The sequence below is a fragment of the Hetaerina americana genome, unplaced genomic scaffold (genome assembly GCF_022747635.1).
Source record: "Hetaerina americana unplaced genomic scaffold, ioHetAmer1.1.p SCAF_22, whole genome shotgun sequence".
NCBI classification, from domain to species: domain Eukaryota; kingdom Metazoa; phylum Arthropoda; class Insecta; order Odonata; family Calopterygidae; genus Hetaerina; species Hetaerina americana.
Window position 1 is genome coordinate 10202826 of NW_027286786.1, and position 17500 is coordinate 10220325.

Below are 17500 nucleotides of genomic sequence, written 5' to 3' on the forward strand. Positions count from 1 at the left end.
GCATTAGCCTACTCTTAACGAAATGTGCCAAGGTGTCCGCAGTCCAATGGATGGCATGCTGACTCAAGTGCTCTCCTCAAAGCACCTCAAGCAGGGATCAGGATACCTCTGGAAAATATCTGCCGCTTTGTGATTCGAACCCAGGCCCTCTGGGTGGGAAGCATGCATGTTAGCTACTGCACCATCTTCATCCCCCTCCCTTTGGATGCATGAATTATGACACATCCACAGAAATTGTAGTATTCAGATGGTGGCAAAAACCGTAAAAACTCTGATCTAAAGATCCCATCTGGATGATGACAGTAAAACTGTCATCATCAGATAAATCTGCAATAGTCAGGACAAATGTACCTGGAAAAATAGAAAATTTCATAATTAAATGATTGCATTTCCTATCAATCATTGTTAAAGTATGGAGCAAAGGAAGTTCAGTGAGCATAATGCATTCGGTGATCTTTCTCACAAAGGGAAACACTCGAGAGTAGTGAAACAATATTCGAGTATAAATTAATGCAAAGTACGGTAATATGTTCCATGATGAAAAAAATAAATTATCTACAAGGCTTGTTCAAAGAAAATTAGGTACAGTGCTTAGTATTGTGGATCATGTTCATGTTTTCATCGATCGTAGAATAAAGAAACCTGGGATGCAAACTTGTTTTGTAAAAGCAAAAAAGGATTGAAATACTACCTTGATCAAAAAGTTCCCGGAATAACCACCGTGTGGCGCTCCCATCGTTCCGATTTTAGTTCTGTTTTTTTTTTTAAATTGGTACATCTGTTGTTGATATTCCCTTTAAATCTTAGTGTCATAACTTGACATTTGCAAAAGTTACGTAGCCAAGAGTACATCTATCTCTGTGTGTGTTGGCGATTTTTTACAATTGCAGAAATGGATTTAAATTTCCAACAACGAACTTGTATTAAATTTTGCGCAAAAAACGGATTTAGTGGCGCACGGACGTTGGAAATGTTGGAAAAGTGTTTCGGCAACGATTCTCTAAAAAAAACGGTCGTTTACCAGTGGCACGAGCGGTTCAGAAGTGGTCGTGAGTCAATCGAAGATGATGAACGCAGTGGCAGACCATCGACATCGAAAGTCGGTGAAAAAATTGATAAAGTAAAAGAAATGTTGGTCAATAACCGCAAATTAACCATCAGAGAAATAGCGGAGGACTTGAACATTGCCTATGGATCCGCCCAAGACATTGTGGTTAATGATTTGGGTTTCCGTCGTGTAGCAGCAAAGTTGGTGCGAACTCAAGACCTCAATTTCATGCAAAAAAGAGACCGTGTTGACGTCGCAAAAGACATGATTTGCGAGGCTGAATCCGATCCCACATTCATCAAAAGGATCATTACTGGAGACGAGACGTGGGTTTATGAGTACGACACGCAATCCAGACATCAGGCAAGTGAATGGCGTTCACCAAATGAGCCGAGACCAAAAAAACCACGTCGTTTTCAGTCAAAAAAGAAGGCAATGCTGACGGTTTTCATGGATTACAACGGTGTAGTGCATCATGAATTTTTGCCAGAAGGCCAGACAGTAAACAAAGAGTATTATTTGGGCGTTATGAGACGTTTGCGTGAAGCAATTCGCCGAAAGAGACCAGAAATGTGGACAGAAAACTCGTGGATTTTGCACCATGATAACGCACCGTCGCACAGTGCTATCATTATTCGTAATTTTTTGACGAAAAATGCAACAAATACCATCCAACAGCCACCGAATTCACCTGATTTGGCTCCCTGTGACTTCTTTCTGTTCAATCGAGTTAAAAAACCATTACGGGGAACGCGTTTTAGCAGCCGAGAGGAAGTAATGGAAAAATCGCAGGAAGCACTGATGGACATACCGAAAACCGAATATAAAAAATGTTTCGAGGATTGGATCAAGCGCTGGCATAAGTGTGTTGCAGTCGATGGGGATTACTTTGAAGGGGACAATATAGATTTAGATGAATAAACTTGTATTTTTAATTTTCTGAATAAATTCCGGGAAATTTTTGATCAAGGTAGTAAATAATTAATTATCTATGATACATACCTAATTCCTTTTTAATAGAAAGCTGTATGTAGTTATTTTTTATAGGCAATGCTTCAAAATTTTGTGAAAATGCACCTCAGAATTATCATTGAATGAATTTGCTGGTGCGCATAGCCACTGCCTTATTAGGGATGGTACCTTGTATGTGTACGCATGATGGTATGATGCGGATGTTTCCGGTGACCTCCGCATCACATTTAGTGTGCTGTTTTGGACTTAGAATTTCTTGAAGGCTCCTGGAGTTTCTGAATGGTAAACAAGCTGGGCTTTAATTTTCAGATTGGCACAAAATAGCAATGAGATGGTCTCAAATTGGTTTGTGGCTGGGTAATGCATTCTCCTCTACTGTTACATGTACAATTGGTTCGAGTTGGCATCTTCTTCCCGAAGAGACCCATCTCATCACAATTAAATACTTGCTGCAGCAGGTTACCCTCGAGAGTCCTCGAGGTTCTGTAAGTCACCGATGAAGTTCCCTGCTGCCCTTGAGGCAGAGCTTGCTATTCACCATGCCGCAGAGCACCCTTGATGCTGGTTCTTCTCATAAACTTCTTGGACCATACATGGCTCCCCTTAAGTACATCTTCAGCCGTTGATGATCCTGACATCTTCTTAACAATGTCAGTGAAAATCACTTTAGCCATTTCAAATATGATATTCTTGTTGCATTGCATTTTGTGTCCCATTGCAATTGCTTTTCATTTATCCATATGAGAAGCAACCTTTTAACATGGTTAAGAATATGTGCCCATTACATGGATATTTTTGTCACTCTCTTTGAAACATCTATTTAATCTTGTCCTTGTTTTTGAAGAAAAAGCAAATTGTTGATGTTGACCAATTGTTGACATGCGTACAAGATCAGCGACGCTCACATCTTGTTCCCAATTGCCAATGACTTTTCATGATTACTGTTATTTTTATTGTTTTGTGGCTCTCTTCTGGTGACTTCTATTTGGGGTCATTTTCAAAAACTATGTCCAAAATATTGTTAAACTTTGCACACAAGAATCACTAATAATATGTCTGAACACAAGTTTGACCTGAATTTAATTTTATACTTGCAGGAATTTACTATTCAATAAATATATTAGCATAGAAACCAGAAAAAGGTCATCAAATTATTTGTTAGTAGTGTATTGTTATATGGATGTGAGACATGGACAATCAGGAAAGAAAAAAATGACAGTAGATGCAATGAAATGTGGATTTGGAGGGTGGTAACAAAGACAAGCTGGGTAGAAAGCTAGAAGAGGAAGAGAGAGTGATGGAGAAGTGAAAGAAAAGAGGATACTCTGCAGAACAATTGGACAAAGTAGAGCAAAAGTAATCGGACGTTTACCACCAAATCCTTAAGAAGATATTTGAAGGAAAAGTTGTAGGGAAGAAACTAAGAGAACATCCGAGAGCTGCTTTCTTCAAGAACATGGACTTCAGATCATATAGATAGCCAGAAGGTAGCAGCAGGGAATATAGAGGCATTTGCGACAAGGCAGATGGTGGCCTTTAGTGTTTGATGATGAAATATTCATGTAGGTATTTAAACCTCTAATGGAATAATTCGGAAAGTTTATTTCAAAAGGAACTTCTCAATGTATTTAGGATCCTTGTAAGAAGATGCGATTATCTGGCAAACTGATGAAATAATTAGTTGTGCCCTTGTCTACCGAGAGAATATTATCAAATAACCTTATCCGTTTCCAAATATTTAACAGAACAGGATTTGTTGTACTAATAATGAATTTGTCCTATTTTTTGCTAATTCAAACAATATATTTTTCTCAATTCTCTTACATTTCACTTTTAATGAATCTCATTTCATCCCTGCCTACTTCATCACCGCCTGCCTTGGTATCAGTCAAGTGTTAGAATGATTTTCAACAGAGAAAAATACATTTTATTGAATATTGCAGTGTACCACATGAAGCCCCATTTATCTGAACAGATAAATTATAAGTAGTTAAATTAAAATTTAATTGAGTCAGGAAAGTCCTTTGGATTACCAGTTATATTTTGTGGGCCCTATTAAAGAAATATTTCATGAGTGTACACCAATATCTATTTCTCTGGGCATTTGCACACGTTCTTTTTTGTTTAGTAAAAGGTTTCACTTTTATTTTCGTTACCCTCTCGTGATTTGTGTCAATTTTTTAAATATTGGTTTACTTTCAATTGGCTAGTTCAATATAGTTTTGTCTTAAAACAAAAAATGTACTTCAATTTTTTAGTATGCATCAAATGAACAAAAAGGTTATTAACATTACATAGGGATATTTATCAAACAATATTTTAGACTTTTCTTTGCATAATGTACGAAATTCATCCACAGAGTACAAAGGTTTAATAAGCAAGTATGCTTTAAGATTACACTTGAAAGTATTTAAAGGAGATCCTTTCAAATCTGGAGGAAGCAGATTTAAAAATTTGGCTCCTGTTGATATAGTTTCTCACAACTCAAATTAGACCATCTTGCGTGTGACATGTGTGTGTCAAGTTTGGTACATGTATTATGATGAAGGATGTTTAGGTTTTGTTTGTATATAAGATGTTATTCTTAACAAATAATATTAGATTGTATACATAATGAACAGCCAGAGGTATACTACCTTGATCAAAAATTTCCCGGAATTTATTCAGAAAATTAAAAATACAAGTTTATTCATCTAAATCTATATTGTCCCCTTCAAAGTAATCCCCATCGACTGCAACACACTTATGCCAGCGCTTGATCCAATCCTCGAAACATTTTTTATATTCGGTTTTCGGTATGTCCATCAGTGCTTCCTGCGATTTTTCCATTACTTCCTCTCGGCTGCTAAAACGCGTTCCCCGTAATGGTTTTTTAACTCGATTGAACAGAAAGAAGTCACAGGGAGCCAAATCAGGTGAATTCGGTGGCTGTTGGATGGTATTTGTTGCATTTTTCGTCAAAAAATTACGAATAATGATAGCACTGTGCGACGGTGCGTTATCATGGTGCAAAATCCACGAGTTTTCTGCCCACATTTCTGGTCTCTTTCGGCGAATTGCTTCACGCAAACGTCTCATAACGCCCAAATAATACTTTTTGTTTACTGTCTGGCTTTCTGGCAAAAATTCATGATGCACTACACCGTTGTAATCCATGAAAACCGTCAGCATTGCCTTCTTTTTTGACTGAAAACGACGTGGTTTTTTTGGTCTCGGCTCATTTGGTGAACGCCATTCACTTGCCTGATGTCTGGATTGCGTGTCGTACTCATAAACCCACGTCTCGTCTCCAGTAATGATCCTTTTGATGAATGTGGGATCGGATTCAGCCTCGCAAATCATGTCTTTTGCGACGTCAACACGGTCTCTTTTTTGCATGAAATTGAGGTCTTTTGGCACCAACTTTGCTGCTACACGACGGAAACCCAAATCATTAACCACAATGTCTTGGGCGGATCCATAGGCAATGTTCAAGTCCTCCGCTATTTCTCTGATGGTTAATTTGCGGTTATTGACCAACATTTCTTTTACTTTATCAATTTTTTCACCGACTTTCGATGTCGATGGTCTGCCACTGCGTTCATCATCTTCGATTGACTCACGACCACTTCTGAACCGCTCGTGCCACTGGTAAACGACCGTTTTTTTTAGAGAATCGTTGCCGAAACACTTTTCCAACATTTCCAACGTCCGTGCGCCACTAAATCCGTTTTTTGCGCAAAATTTAATACAAGTTCGTTGTTGGAAATTTAAATCCATTTCTGCAATTGTAAAAAATCGCCAACACCCACAGAGATAGATGTACTCTTGGCTACGTAACTTTTGCAAATGTCAAGTTATGACACTAAGATTTAAAGGGAATATCAACAACAGATGTACCAATTTAAAAAAAAACAGAACTCAAATCGGAACGATGGGAGCGCCACACGGTGGTTATTCCGGGAACTTTTTGATCAAGGTAGTAATTTGCAGTTCATGATAATGAGACCTGCGGAATTGTTTAAAGGTAAGTTTAAGATAGTAGCTAGACTATTGCCTGTTTCTGCACTTTAAAAATCTGTTGGCTAAGGCTTGAGCCATTCCAGATGATAATCGAGATTGAAAATTTGAATGCTGAATACATTTTAGGATATTTAAGCCAGTACTAAAAAACAGATATCTCAGCTGAAAAAGATTTCTATTAAGTTTTAGATTTTAAGTTGTCAACATATGAGGACTATTTTAGAGATGATTCAATCTGAACACCCAAGTAATCAATGCTGTCAGCAAAATTTATGTCCTTATCATAGAGTTTAGCAGAGAGTGAAGGATTTTTGCCAAAAGGAATGGGTACTGCTTTTTGTGCATTTATTGACAATAAGTTATTTGAAGTCATATTACTGTGGAGTCTCATTTTTTTTGTAGCTCAGGGCTAGTTGTGGCATTTATTTGAATAGTGGTATCATCAGAAAAAAAACTATTTGGCATTGAAGATACAATGTGACATATTATTTATGTAGAATAAAATTTCTGTTAAAATTGAAAAATAAATAACTAGGCTTTGCCACAAAGAAATTTTTTTATATACTACTTAGGTTTCGTGATGGTATAACATCTTCAGGTAAAAATACAGATCAAACACAGTGTATATGTATATCTCTGGGCGGATGGGAAGAGGAGGGAGGAAGGAAAGGACTGTTTGAGGTGGAGGGGGGGGGGGTCTAAAAGTTTATGGTTGGAGGCAGAGGATTGGTAATGTTGATAAATTAGCAGGTTGGGAGGAGGGATTAATACAATGTTGAAAAAGGTGTGCTTGGCATCAGGTTAGTTGGTAGAGGAGTGCAGGAATGGGTATTGTGAGCAGGGAGAATGGCACCGGGTAATAAGTCAGGTGATTAAGTAATGGGGTGGGAGAGGTTAACTACATTGTTGAAAAGGTTTCCTTGGTGTCAGGTTAGTTGGCAGAGGGGAAATACAATAACGGGGAACGTGAAGGGTAAAGAAAATCATTGGTCAACGAATCTTTTCCGTGATTCGTGTGCTGAAGTATTTCTAGTTGCTCAAGCGCGTCGAGGTGGTCGCCTTTCTTCTCAATGTGCAGGACTTCCGGGATGATATCGCTGCTGTGACCACAGTCTCTCAGGTGCTTGGCGAAGAGTGACGTGCAGATGATGTTTCTAAAGCATGCTCAGTACTCCTTTATTCTCGTCTCAAATCCCATTCCTGTATGTATATCCGGTCTCAGTCCTTGCAGAGGAGTTTGTACAACACAATCTTGTGTAGGGGTTCAACTTGGTCCTTGGTGTGGCATAATAGATTGCTTAATTTGGTTTTATTGTAGAAGGCCAGTCTCACCTTTTCTTTTGGGAGGATTCTTTGCCTATTTAATAACAAGAGGCCAAGGAAAGGGAATCTCCGCCACTGTGGCTGGTTTTCTGCAGATGTGGGAGAGCTATACAAGGCTAACTTGGCTAAACGGGATAGTTTCTTGCTGTAAAGTTTATCAATTAACATTTCTCTATACCCATTGCTCACTGCAATCTGTTTTATGATGCTGAGTTCTTTAAGAGTGTTCTCTTTAGACATTGGGATAGAACGTGCTCTGTGTACCATGGCGTGGAAGGCTGATAATTTTTGAGAGCAGTGCCAAGAATTTTGGTGAATGACTTTGTCTGTATAACACTTCTTCCAGAAAATGGAAAAATATTATAATATATATTGAAATAAATTCATCTGTATCAAGTACAACTTCTGTTATTTATGGAGTTCCGCAGGGCTCCATTCTTGGACCACTACTATTTTTAGTTTTCATAAATGATTTACCTGCAAATTTACCACTCTCCAGTACAATTCTATTTGCTGATGATACTAACTTAATTTTTAATAACCATAATCCCATTCAGTTAATGAACGAGGTAACAGAAACTACACACAATTTGATGAACTGGCTCACTGACAATAAGCTATCTTTAAATGTTAGTAAAACCCATTATTTAAACTTCAATCTCAAGAAGAAGTTAATAAATTTGAATCCAATAATTAACAGTTGCCCCATAAAAGAACTAAAGGTAACAAAGTTTTTAGGTATTTGGATTGACTCTAATCTTTCATGGGAGGAACATGTTAATAAATTAACTCAAAAACTGGCACAAATCTGTTATGCATTCCATGTACTCAAGGAAATCATTTGCATTAAGGTATTGAGAACTATATATTTTGGCTATGTGCAGTCGCTTCTCAATTATGGTATTCCCTTTTGGGGCTCCTCTATCTTCCTTCCAAACTTATTTAAAATGCAAAAAAAGATTATTCGCATAAAAACTAATTCTAATAATAGAGCTCCCAGTAAACCGATTTTTGAAAAACTAGAAATCTTACCTCTTCCTTGTATGTACATCCTTGAAACAGTGTCTCTTATTAACAAAAATCAATACATGTTTATTAAAAATTGTGACCTTCATAGTCATAATACGAGAAGCCAAAATGCATTCCATGTAAGTCAGCTCAGAGTAAATAAAACGATTAAAGGGATAGATCATCAGGGAATACTTATGTACAATAAATTGCCTGCTTATATTAAAAATATAAAAAGTTCCTTTAAATTGAAGTGTGCCGTGAAAAAACTACTTTCATGTAAATTATTCTATAGTGTAGATGATTTTCTAATGCATACCATTTTAAATGTATAATTGAAATGTGTTAATCCCAAAAAATTGTAAATTGTATGTATTTGTATTTTTCATATTGTTTTGATATTTTGCATAATGTTTTTTTATTGATATGAAGTGTAAAACATGTATTGACAAAGCCATGCATAATTCTATGCTTATGGTGAATGAATAAATTGAATTGAATTCAACTTCCGCAAGGTTTAGAGCTTCTGATCTTGGAACACTGGGGAATAAATTTGTGACGTCAAACGATACCATTATGCACTTCGGGGTTACTACTTCTTTAGACAACACATCCGCCAGTTCGTGTCAATTTTTTATTCGATATTTCGGAGAAAATTTGGAAAAAGTTTTGAATAAGACGTTTAACTTATTAGCCTATAAGTGGTTTGGGGGGACAAAACATTGGAAATCACAGGCCGAATAGGTACACTGCTACACTGCATAGATTTATTTGGCACTGATCGATTCATTTGTATTAGGTTGCGTTTCTCCCATGGGCTTATTATAACTTCAATTGAGTTGATGGAGGCTTAGCACACTTCCTGATATTCGCGTGCGGGGTCCTTATTTAGCATTGTTGTTCGAGATCTCCGTGAGTCAGTTTTCCCAAGTATTTGCGTAAAATTTTTGCCTTATATAAATTAGTGCAAAGAAATTTAACGTTCGGCTGTAAATTGATCAGGTAAATATATATCCTATAATATCATCAGTTAAATGCTATAATTCTAGTATCATTATTTTCCTTTCTTGCAGAGCCAGGAACTAGAACATCATGGAAACTCGTAGGTAAACTTTATTGCTACTAAAAATTGATATTCATTTTGTTAAAAAATACAGCTAAAGTATGCATTGAATAACGAGTCCGTTTTTAAATTATTAATGTGTGATCTTTTTCAATCGGACTTGTGAGAGTAGCTCCGTTAAATAGATATATCACGGCCAATGCATGCGTTTTTCTTTCCTACGAACTTCGCCTAAGTGATTTCCAAATGTCGATGTTTCGTTTTTGGCAGTCGATAATAATTAAAAATATGAAAATTCATGAAATTTTGCATACACGCAAGGTTGGTAATGCGACACCAGCGTCACTTATCAGCCAAAAATGTTACTACGACGCAGTTTCTCACTAAAAACAACGTCATCTTTGAGCGGGTTTCCTAAAGAAAAGTGAGTGGAAAGCCTTGGAAGAGGAGTGGGCGATCGTTGTTTTCCATGAATAAATTTAAAGTGACAGATATATACCGCAACAGGTATTTAAAGGCTAATACTAAATGCAGGAAAAAATAACTGGTCAACCTTAATTTTTATTACATTTTTAAAATTCTATTAACTAATGAATCACATACTCAAAGATGTTTCCTAGTTGGTGTTGAAATGTCGTGTTCCGTCGTCGCTGTAGTTGCCGCCTACGCCATGCGCTCTTCGTCGCTTTCGCTTGGCGAACCATTGCGAATGAAGCAAGCAGCAGTTGACCCACGGAGGAGGGATTCCGTAGGAATGATACACTTAAATCTCTAATATACGCGAAATTCCCGAGGAATCCGTTTGCATTTAAAAATGACTGTAATCATTGGGAAAAACAATTTTTCGAAAAGTTGTGTAAATGTAAATCCCCGCTGATAGGAAATTAAACGTGATAAAATGTCAATTAATGCGTTATTTTCGGGGAAGGATCCTCCAACTCTGGAGGATTTTAACGAAGGGCCCGAATTTTTTGAAAAATTTCTTGAAGTAAATAATCACAGAAAATTGGAAGTAATATCTTCACATGCTGGATTAAGGTGAGTAACTGTAACTTGTACGTGCTGGATTGCCAAATTGTGTTAAATGTTTTGAGATTCAATTTTCACTATCACATCTTAAGTAACGATAGTTGAAGTGTTCGTGTGAATTAAACATTATCTTCAACTAATTTTGATGGTTTTAGGCGAATCTTGGATAAAATTCTGACTCTGCCAGTTTCCTATGATAAATCTGACTCCTCTGCCAAACAATTGCTCAGCTGGGGAAACCGTGAATTTCATTCTAAAAATTTTACCGCAAGTTACAAGGCGTATTGCCATGCAGTACCGCACGCCACAGGGGAGCAATTGGTCGAGGCCCTGGAAGCCAGGTCCTCAGCACTTCAGCAGTTGGGACTTCATGAGGTATGTGATATACTAATTAGTCAAAACGCATCAAAAATATTTTTAAAGGTATGTTTGAAAATAAAAGTCGCTCGTCGTGAAATTTTGGGAATTTTGGCATGTTGGAATGAAAATGTAGAACACTTGCTATAGGGAAATTCGGTGATCATATTTTATAATAGTAACGTAACTAATGAAGTACAAACCCCAGTGACATGATTCAGGTCATGCATTGGAGATATGCAAATCATTGAAGATGCATAAGATGGGCCCCAAAGCAATATTGTTCAATACATTGCTGGAATGTTTGTGCCTTTCAGAAAATTAAGCAAACAATTATAAATTTTTTCTCAAAAATGTGTATAAATTGGCTAATTAGGCGGATTGATCTGTAGTTATCTCATCTTCGTTTTTTGTTAGTATTAGGTCCAAATTTGGGACTCTTATGAGAGGATGGAAGTACTCCTAATTTAAGAGATACGGTTATTAGATGGGTCTTTGATGGGCTCATATGAAAGCAGAAAAATATTACAGTTGATATCAAGATCAGGTACAACTTAATGAGACAATTTTTTGAACTGTGATAATCGAGTAACTAACTAGTACTCTCCAATTATTCCATTTTACTTAGTGTTAACTGAAGAATGGTTGGTTTGTGGGTCATGAGAGCTCCTGAATCATCTCAAAGAATCATGTAGTCAGTTTTTGACCACAAAATTCTTTGATTATTTCAGTAGGTACCTTGATTCTGTAAGCAGAATTGAAAATTCTGGTATCGTTAAATTAGTTTTTTTGCATTTAATTAATAGCAGTTGTTATTGATGTTTCAGATTTTTGTGATCTGTCAGTACTTCTGTATTCTTTGGTTCTTTTGTCGGATCAAAAATATTCTTAATTTATGCAGAAAGCTAACTAATATCCACAGTAAAGCAATTGTTGACATGTTTCTTTGATGGCCTCTCAAGTGTCTTCCTCAAAGGCGAAGCTGTGTTGAAGTAGAACAAGAACTTATCATAGCACATTTCAAGTTTTACATTAGATGGTTTAGCATTATAATCATCACTGTAAGACTCAGACCTTCGTATGTTGATGAAATCAGCCTTTCTTTTTTCTAGAAGTTCTATGGTGTGTTGTTTTGGAAAGGTGTTGCGTTTGAAAAGTGAAAAAGGAGGGTAATGATTGGGAAAATCATTGCATAAAATAATGTTTTAACATGTATTTCAAAGTTCAATTATTCCACTATTTGTTTCGCACCTTACTTCATATCTTTTGTTGAATCTTTTCAATATGGCATAACAATGGCAACTAAATCCTCTGGTTGCATCAGTATTTTAGGAGCCCTCCTTTACGTATTATATTATTATACAATGCAATATACTCGGACTAGCATAAATTGATATTATTTGATGATATAGTTTCATCGGTTGACAACTAACATAATACAAGCTCATCATTGCTTTCACCATGGTATATTTTACTTAAGTCAGTTGTTGGAAAATTGGTTGCTTGATCAATATAATGGTTAATCACTGGTTAAATTAGCAATGGTAATACTTTATTTATCTCTCTCTCTCTCTTCAGTGGTGAGTATTGGCTTTCCAAAGTACTTGATGGAAGTACTTTTTAAGTTAAAGCACGTCAAAAAATTAACACTCGGGCCACTTAACATCCATTCCTGCGGAGGAAGCTGAAATTGTAGGACTTCTAATTGCTTATTGAGAATTCTCAGATCAGGAGCGTCTTTATTAAGAAATTCAGAAGCCTCATTCTATTCTTTTTAATGCATGTCCCATCCAATTTTTCTTTTAATTGTGGCATGAGTTTTTGTCTCTCTCCAGTTAGCAACAATACACAATTCAGTGGATTAGTGTTATCCATAAGTGTTAATGGCATTTTCCTCCTGGAAATTGACTAATTTGATAAAAACCTTGATGAATTTCACTTTTACCTTCTCCTTTGAGTTGATATCACACACATACAATTCTCGAGAGAATGCCACCTTTTAATTAGTTTCAACCGGTGACAAATGTCCAGACCGAAAATTGTTTACCTTTAGCAACATTGACGACACAATGCAGTGACATGATGAAATAGAAACAGATATTAGCACAACTGACCCACGTCGTTCAATTCTACTTAAACCATAGTTAATTAATCTTACGTGGGATTTCTTCAGGTTAGGTCTTTTGTCCGGAAATATTTTTCCCAACACAGATTTAAGAAATATAACTTGTACGCCTGTATCAATTTTGAAGAGAATAGGTGTATTTGTTATGTAAACATCAATTAGCCCATCATCCTCACCATTAAATGTAACTTCAATATTTACATTACCTAGGTGACACCTCAAATCCCTCTCCTTGCCGCAGTTATTAGGCTGATTTTAGTGTACGCCATCCCGCATCCCTTTCAGAGTCATCCTTTCATTTCTTCTTAAGATGTTGCTTCTGCAGCCTTTCTTGATTGTGCCAGGTATTTTAGCTTTGCCCCCCCCCCTTTATCCTGCCCCCTCAACCATTCCATCGAATGCATCTTGTGCAAGGTGTTCATGCCTCAAGGTTTGCCAAATGAACTTTCCTCTTCCAAAATGTTTCCTCCTCCCCCACCCCCTCTCAAACATTTATTTGTTCATAACTCTGTCAACTCCACTACCAACATGCTTTAAGGTTTGTTGGAAGTAAGTGGGGTTGAGTATATTATACATCAAAGTGATACTTAGAAGTATAGTTTCCAGGGGGAGATTTCCAATGGCCAGTGATGATCATCACTGAACTCTTAGAAATCATATTCCCATATCTGGTCAAAAATCGAGGTTCTTGTGTATGTAACATATACCCTGGTATTGTCAAACTTCAAATTCTTCATTCTTCATCTTTCTTCTTTCCCTATGGTCTAGTTTTCACACCCACAAAGGGCATTCTGTGCTAGTAGATTTTTGCCGTTATAAGCTTTCTTTCTTGTTGAAAGCCCTTTTTGCCTGTAGTAGTTTTTTTAAATTCCCTTTAGCCATTAGAGTCATTTGTTAATACTGGCTGTTGATAATAGAATACCTTGACCACATGTATGTTTTTCCATGCGTTCTTACTATATAATGAACACACCCATTTCTATGGCTAACCCCTACCTTTGATTTTTCATTGTTAAATCTCATTATATTCACTTCTCAATGACATCATACGTAAACCCTGCTATCTTAGCATATGTGCTGTAGTCCTAGTCCCCGTTATATTTACCTAATCCATGGGCTTTTGAGTTGATTCTTGAGAATATTAGTTGGAAAGGGCAGGTAGTGGGCCTCAACCCCATCTCACACCCCTTAGGGTCCTCCCTCTTGTCTCAAGATCTTTAAACCACTTTTTCGTTAACATGCAAGTTTTGAAGATTTTCTCTTCCATGTCATCCCCATTAATTTCATCTGCACAGTCTAGAAAGTTTCCCAGCTGCTAGCATGACAAGTGAGAGGCTATTTTACCTCCCGATATACATCATACTAAAGAGTTTCCCATTTAATCTGTTGGTCTTGGGAATCCTATTGGTTATTTAATGCAGTAATTTTGTCTTTCCTCTTGAAATCAGCAGTTAGGTGTGCAGATGAACAAGCTTTAGTGTGTCATTCAGCCAAGGGGTTGCAAGCATCGCAGAGTGCTTGGGAAAGTCACTGTGTTGGGCATGAGGGGATAATTAATGTAAACAAAAGAAATGCAGCCAAAGCCAAGCATTGCTGAGTGCAGGGGAAAATCGGCGTGATAGGCATAGGATGATAATGAATGTAAAGAAAACAAGGTTATGTGGTTTTTAAGAATAAGGAAGGCTAAGTTAAATGTTAAAATAGGATGGCAAAAACTTGAGAAGGTAGAAAAGGTATCTTGGAAGTGTTTTGGACCAAAATGCTCAAAGTATTTAAGACATAAGGAGAAAAATTGCAACAGGCGAAGAAGCTTTCACAAGGAGGAGAGAATTGATTAAAGGGACGTTGAGTAAGAATATTAAGAAAAGACTCATTAAACTTAGATTGGAGGCTTTTGAAATGTGGGTGTGGAGAATTAGAAGTGGACCTAAAGGATAATTATGAAGAAGTGCTAGTATGGTGGGGTAGGAGAGGGGATTGCTGTTAGAAGTAATAAGGAGATGTGGAAAAATGAACGCAAAGCACAAAAAGAGACATTTCAGGCATGATATGGTGGAATGTCATGATTAATTAAAAATTGGCAATTTTCCACAAAATATGAGAAGTCTATTTTGTGGAAATTTGCCAATTTTTAATTAATGAACGCAAAGCATATTGATTGGCAGTGGGATGTAGAAGACTGTGATAAAGGGGAGAATGTTAGGCAAATGAGGAAAGGGAAGGAGGAATAGGATAAGGATGTTGGACGGAAGGAAGGAAGGAAGGCAGTGTGTGAAGATGAAGAGGGGCTTTTTTGTAGAGTAGGATGTTGGGTTGTGTTTTGTGGAGAGGGGCAAGGATGTGTGTTGTTGTACCATATCCTCCAGTACCGTTTCCATGACCAACCTATCTTAACTGGTAGAATGCCTGTAATAATTACTTTCTCTTTCTACAACCACTTATTTGTGATGCTTGATTGGCGACCGGAACACATTTTCACAGGACATTGTTTAGAATAATGCTATAAATCATATTTTCAACATTAGTGCCACACTAGCATTCTTAAATTTATTTGTCTCTAATGCTCTTCTTAAGATAGTTCTCTGATATTCTGCCCCTCAGCTATTTTTCTCAACTTAGGAGATGCTTTGAAATTTGCTACTGAGGCCTTCTCACTAAAATCCTCTTGAATTCAGAGAAAATTTCCCCAGTACCTATAGTCTCAATTCATGCAGATTAGTGTCTCCTTTAATTTTTTCCCCCAGTTTCTAAATTTTTCCCTCCTATGCTTACTGTAAGGTTAGTCCATCTGGAATGATTTTTATTCAACTTTTCCTCATTATTGTACAGATGTGCATTTTTAGTTATAGTGAGGCCTAACTTTGCTAGTCATTTTTGTCTTGTTCAGGGCTGAACTATTTTTGCTTCAATTTTTGTCTAATCTTGTGCATAAACATTTTTGAGAAGCACTGGTTGTCGAACCAGAGAAATGCACGATAAGAATTGTTTGATTTGGGACAAAGTGTTGTTTTCCTTGACCAGCAAACTTTTTCAAAATGTACCATTCTTTGCATTATGTTGATAGCATTCTATTTTCCACCATCGAGGGCACTCATGGTTTTAAGTCCATCAACTTTAAATTAAATCATTTACGTGAAAAGAGGATAAAGTGGAGATTTTTGACTCTCCAAGAGATGTTGCACATGTCACAAAATTTTAATAAAATACAATCATGTTTTTTGCTGTGCATCTATTGCGTCATGTTGGTCAATTAGGTAAATGAGTCAAACTCATATTTTGTGAAGTGTTGTTTTTCATTAGCTTAATAATTATCACTGTTTTTATTCCTTATTATTAAGTTCTGATGTCATTTTGCACCAGTGTGCTTGGGCATGGTTATTTTAGGGTGTGCTTAAGAGCTTCTTCATGTTTTCGCAGGCATGTATGATTGACATTAAAATGGCATTGGACATGGAATGCTCAAACGAGCTGAAATACGTTCTGAATAAGAGGCTGGGCTCATGCTTGACAAATATGAAGCAATTTCGAGAGGCATTGGAGGCATTCAGAAATTGTGATGCGGCCATGCAGAAAATGAAAGGTGTTTCATCAGAATTGAAACGTAAGTATTTGCAGTTCACATTAGCCAGGTTCAGTGTTTTAAAATTCATCCCCCTTCCCCCCCTACCGCACCTGGCTTAGTTTTAACTGATATTTTTGTAATATGCAATTTGTTGTGAAGAATAGCCATTTGCTATATTTTTTAGTTCACTTAGAGGATGTTTTTATTAATGTTACTCGGATATGTATAGTTTGAGGGCTGTGAGAATTCTGTGGGTAGAGTACTGGGAAACTGACCTGAGGCCCATGTACAATTCCAGTTGACACTGTACAAGCCACCAACTTCACCCAAATTATGTGGTTTTTTTGGTGCATAATCTTGGGAAACCATAGGTGGCATAGGGGAAAGACTTGACTCCCCAGTATAACCTGATTAATATATGATTTTCACCTGCCATGTAAGGTTTGGTTTTAGAGGAGTTCTGGCATACCACCCATAAAACCAACCTCCTCAGGTTGATAGCTGTTTACCTATTGCTTAAATTACTCAGTCGAAATGACAGGATGTATCAACATAGCGTGTTAGCCGAACAGATGTGTATTGACGATGTGATTATAGATTTCAATGCTGAACTGTTTTAGTCGTGATAAGATGGGGTGCACTCCAATCATGCATCTACACCAGAGTGCTCAGTGTGCTTCAATGGTTTTCTGCTGTACAGAGTGTTCTGTTAATTTCAAAACCCAAGCCAGGAATGTTTTGCGTACACTAATCCACTTGGTCATCAAATGTGATCTCTTTTGTGATATATCAAAAGGAGAACAAAGATAATTTCCTCAATTTCATTTCAAACTTTGTTTTATGTAAATTATTAGTAATGTGAAATATTTAACTACGTAATATTTTACTGTGGTTGGTTTCCATGTGATGAGGAAGTTAGCAATTCCTTTCAAATTGCTGCTAAAAATTTCAATAGAGTTTGTGGTCAGTAGATATTGTGAATGATTGAGCAATCTTTATTATCATATGAAG

The 17500-nt window shown here is 36.8% G+C and overlaps 2 protein-coding genes across 2 annotated transcripts in view; both read left to right on the top strand.

Moving 5' to 3' along the window:
• The window catches only part of GatA (glutamyl-tRNA(Gln) amidotransferase subunit A, mitochondrial), a 32956-nt gene extending 32913 nt beyond the window's left edge, over positions 1-43 (top strand). Inside the window, exon 9 of the mRNA XM_071586311.1 lies at positions 1-43. This exon is cut by the window's left edge and continues 1454 nt beyond it. The gene's annotated coding sequence lies outside the window, so the exon portion shown is untranslated.
• A 10018-nt stretch (positions 44-10061) lies between these two features.
• The window catches only part of LOC139689305 (SET and MYND domain-containing protein 4-like), a 60918-nt gene continuing 53479 nt past the window's right edge, over positions 10062-17500 (top strand). The window contains exons 1-3 of the mRNA XM_071586379.1: positions 10062-10454; positions 10601-10820; positions 16345-16528. Of these exons, the coding sequence (XP_071442480.1) occupies positions 10315-10454; positions 10601-10820; positions 16345-16528 (544 nt within the window). The 5' untranslated portion in view covers positions 10062-10314. The remainder of the gene's footprint in view (positions 10455-10600; positions 10821-16344; positions 16529-17500) is intronic.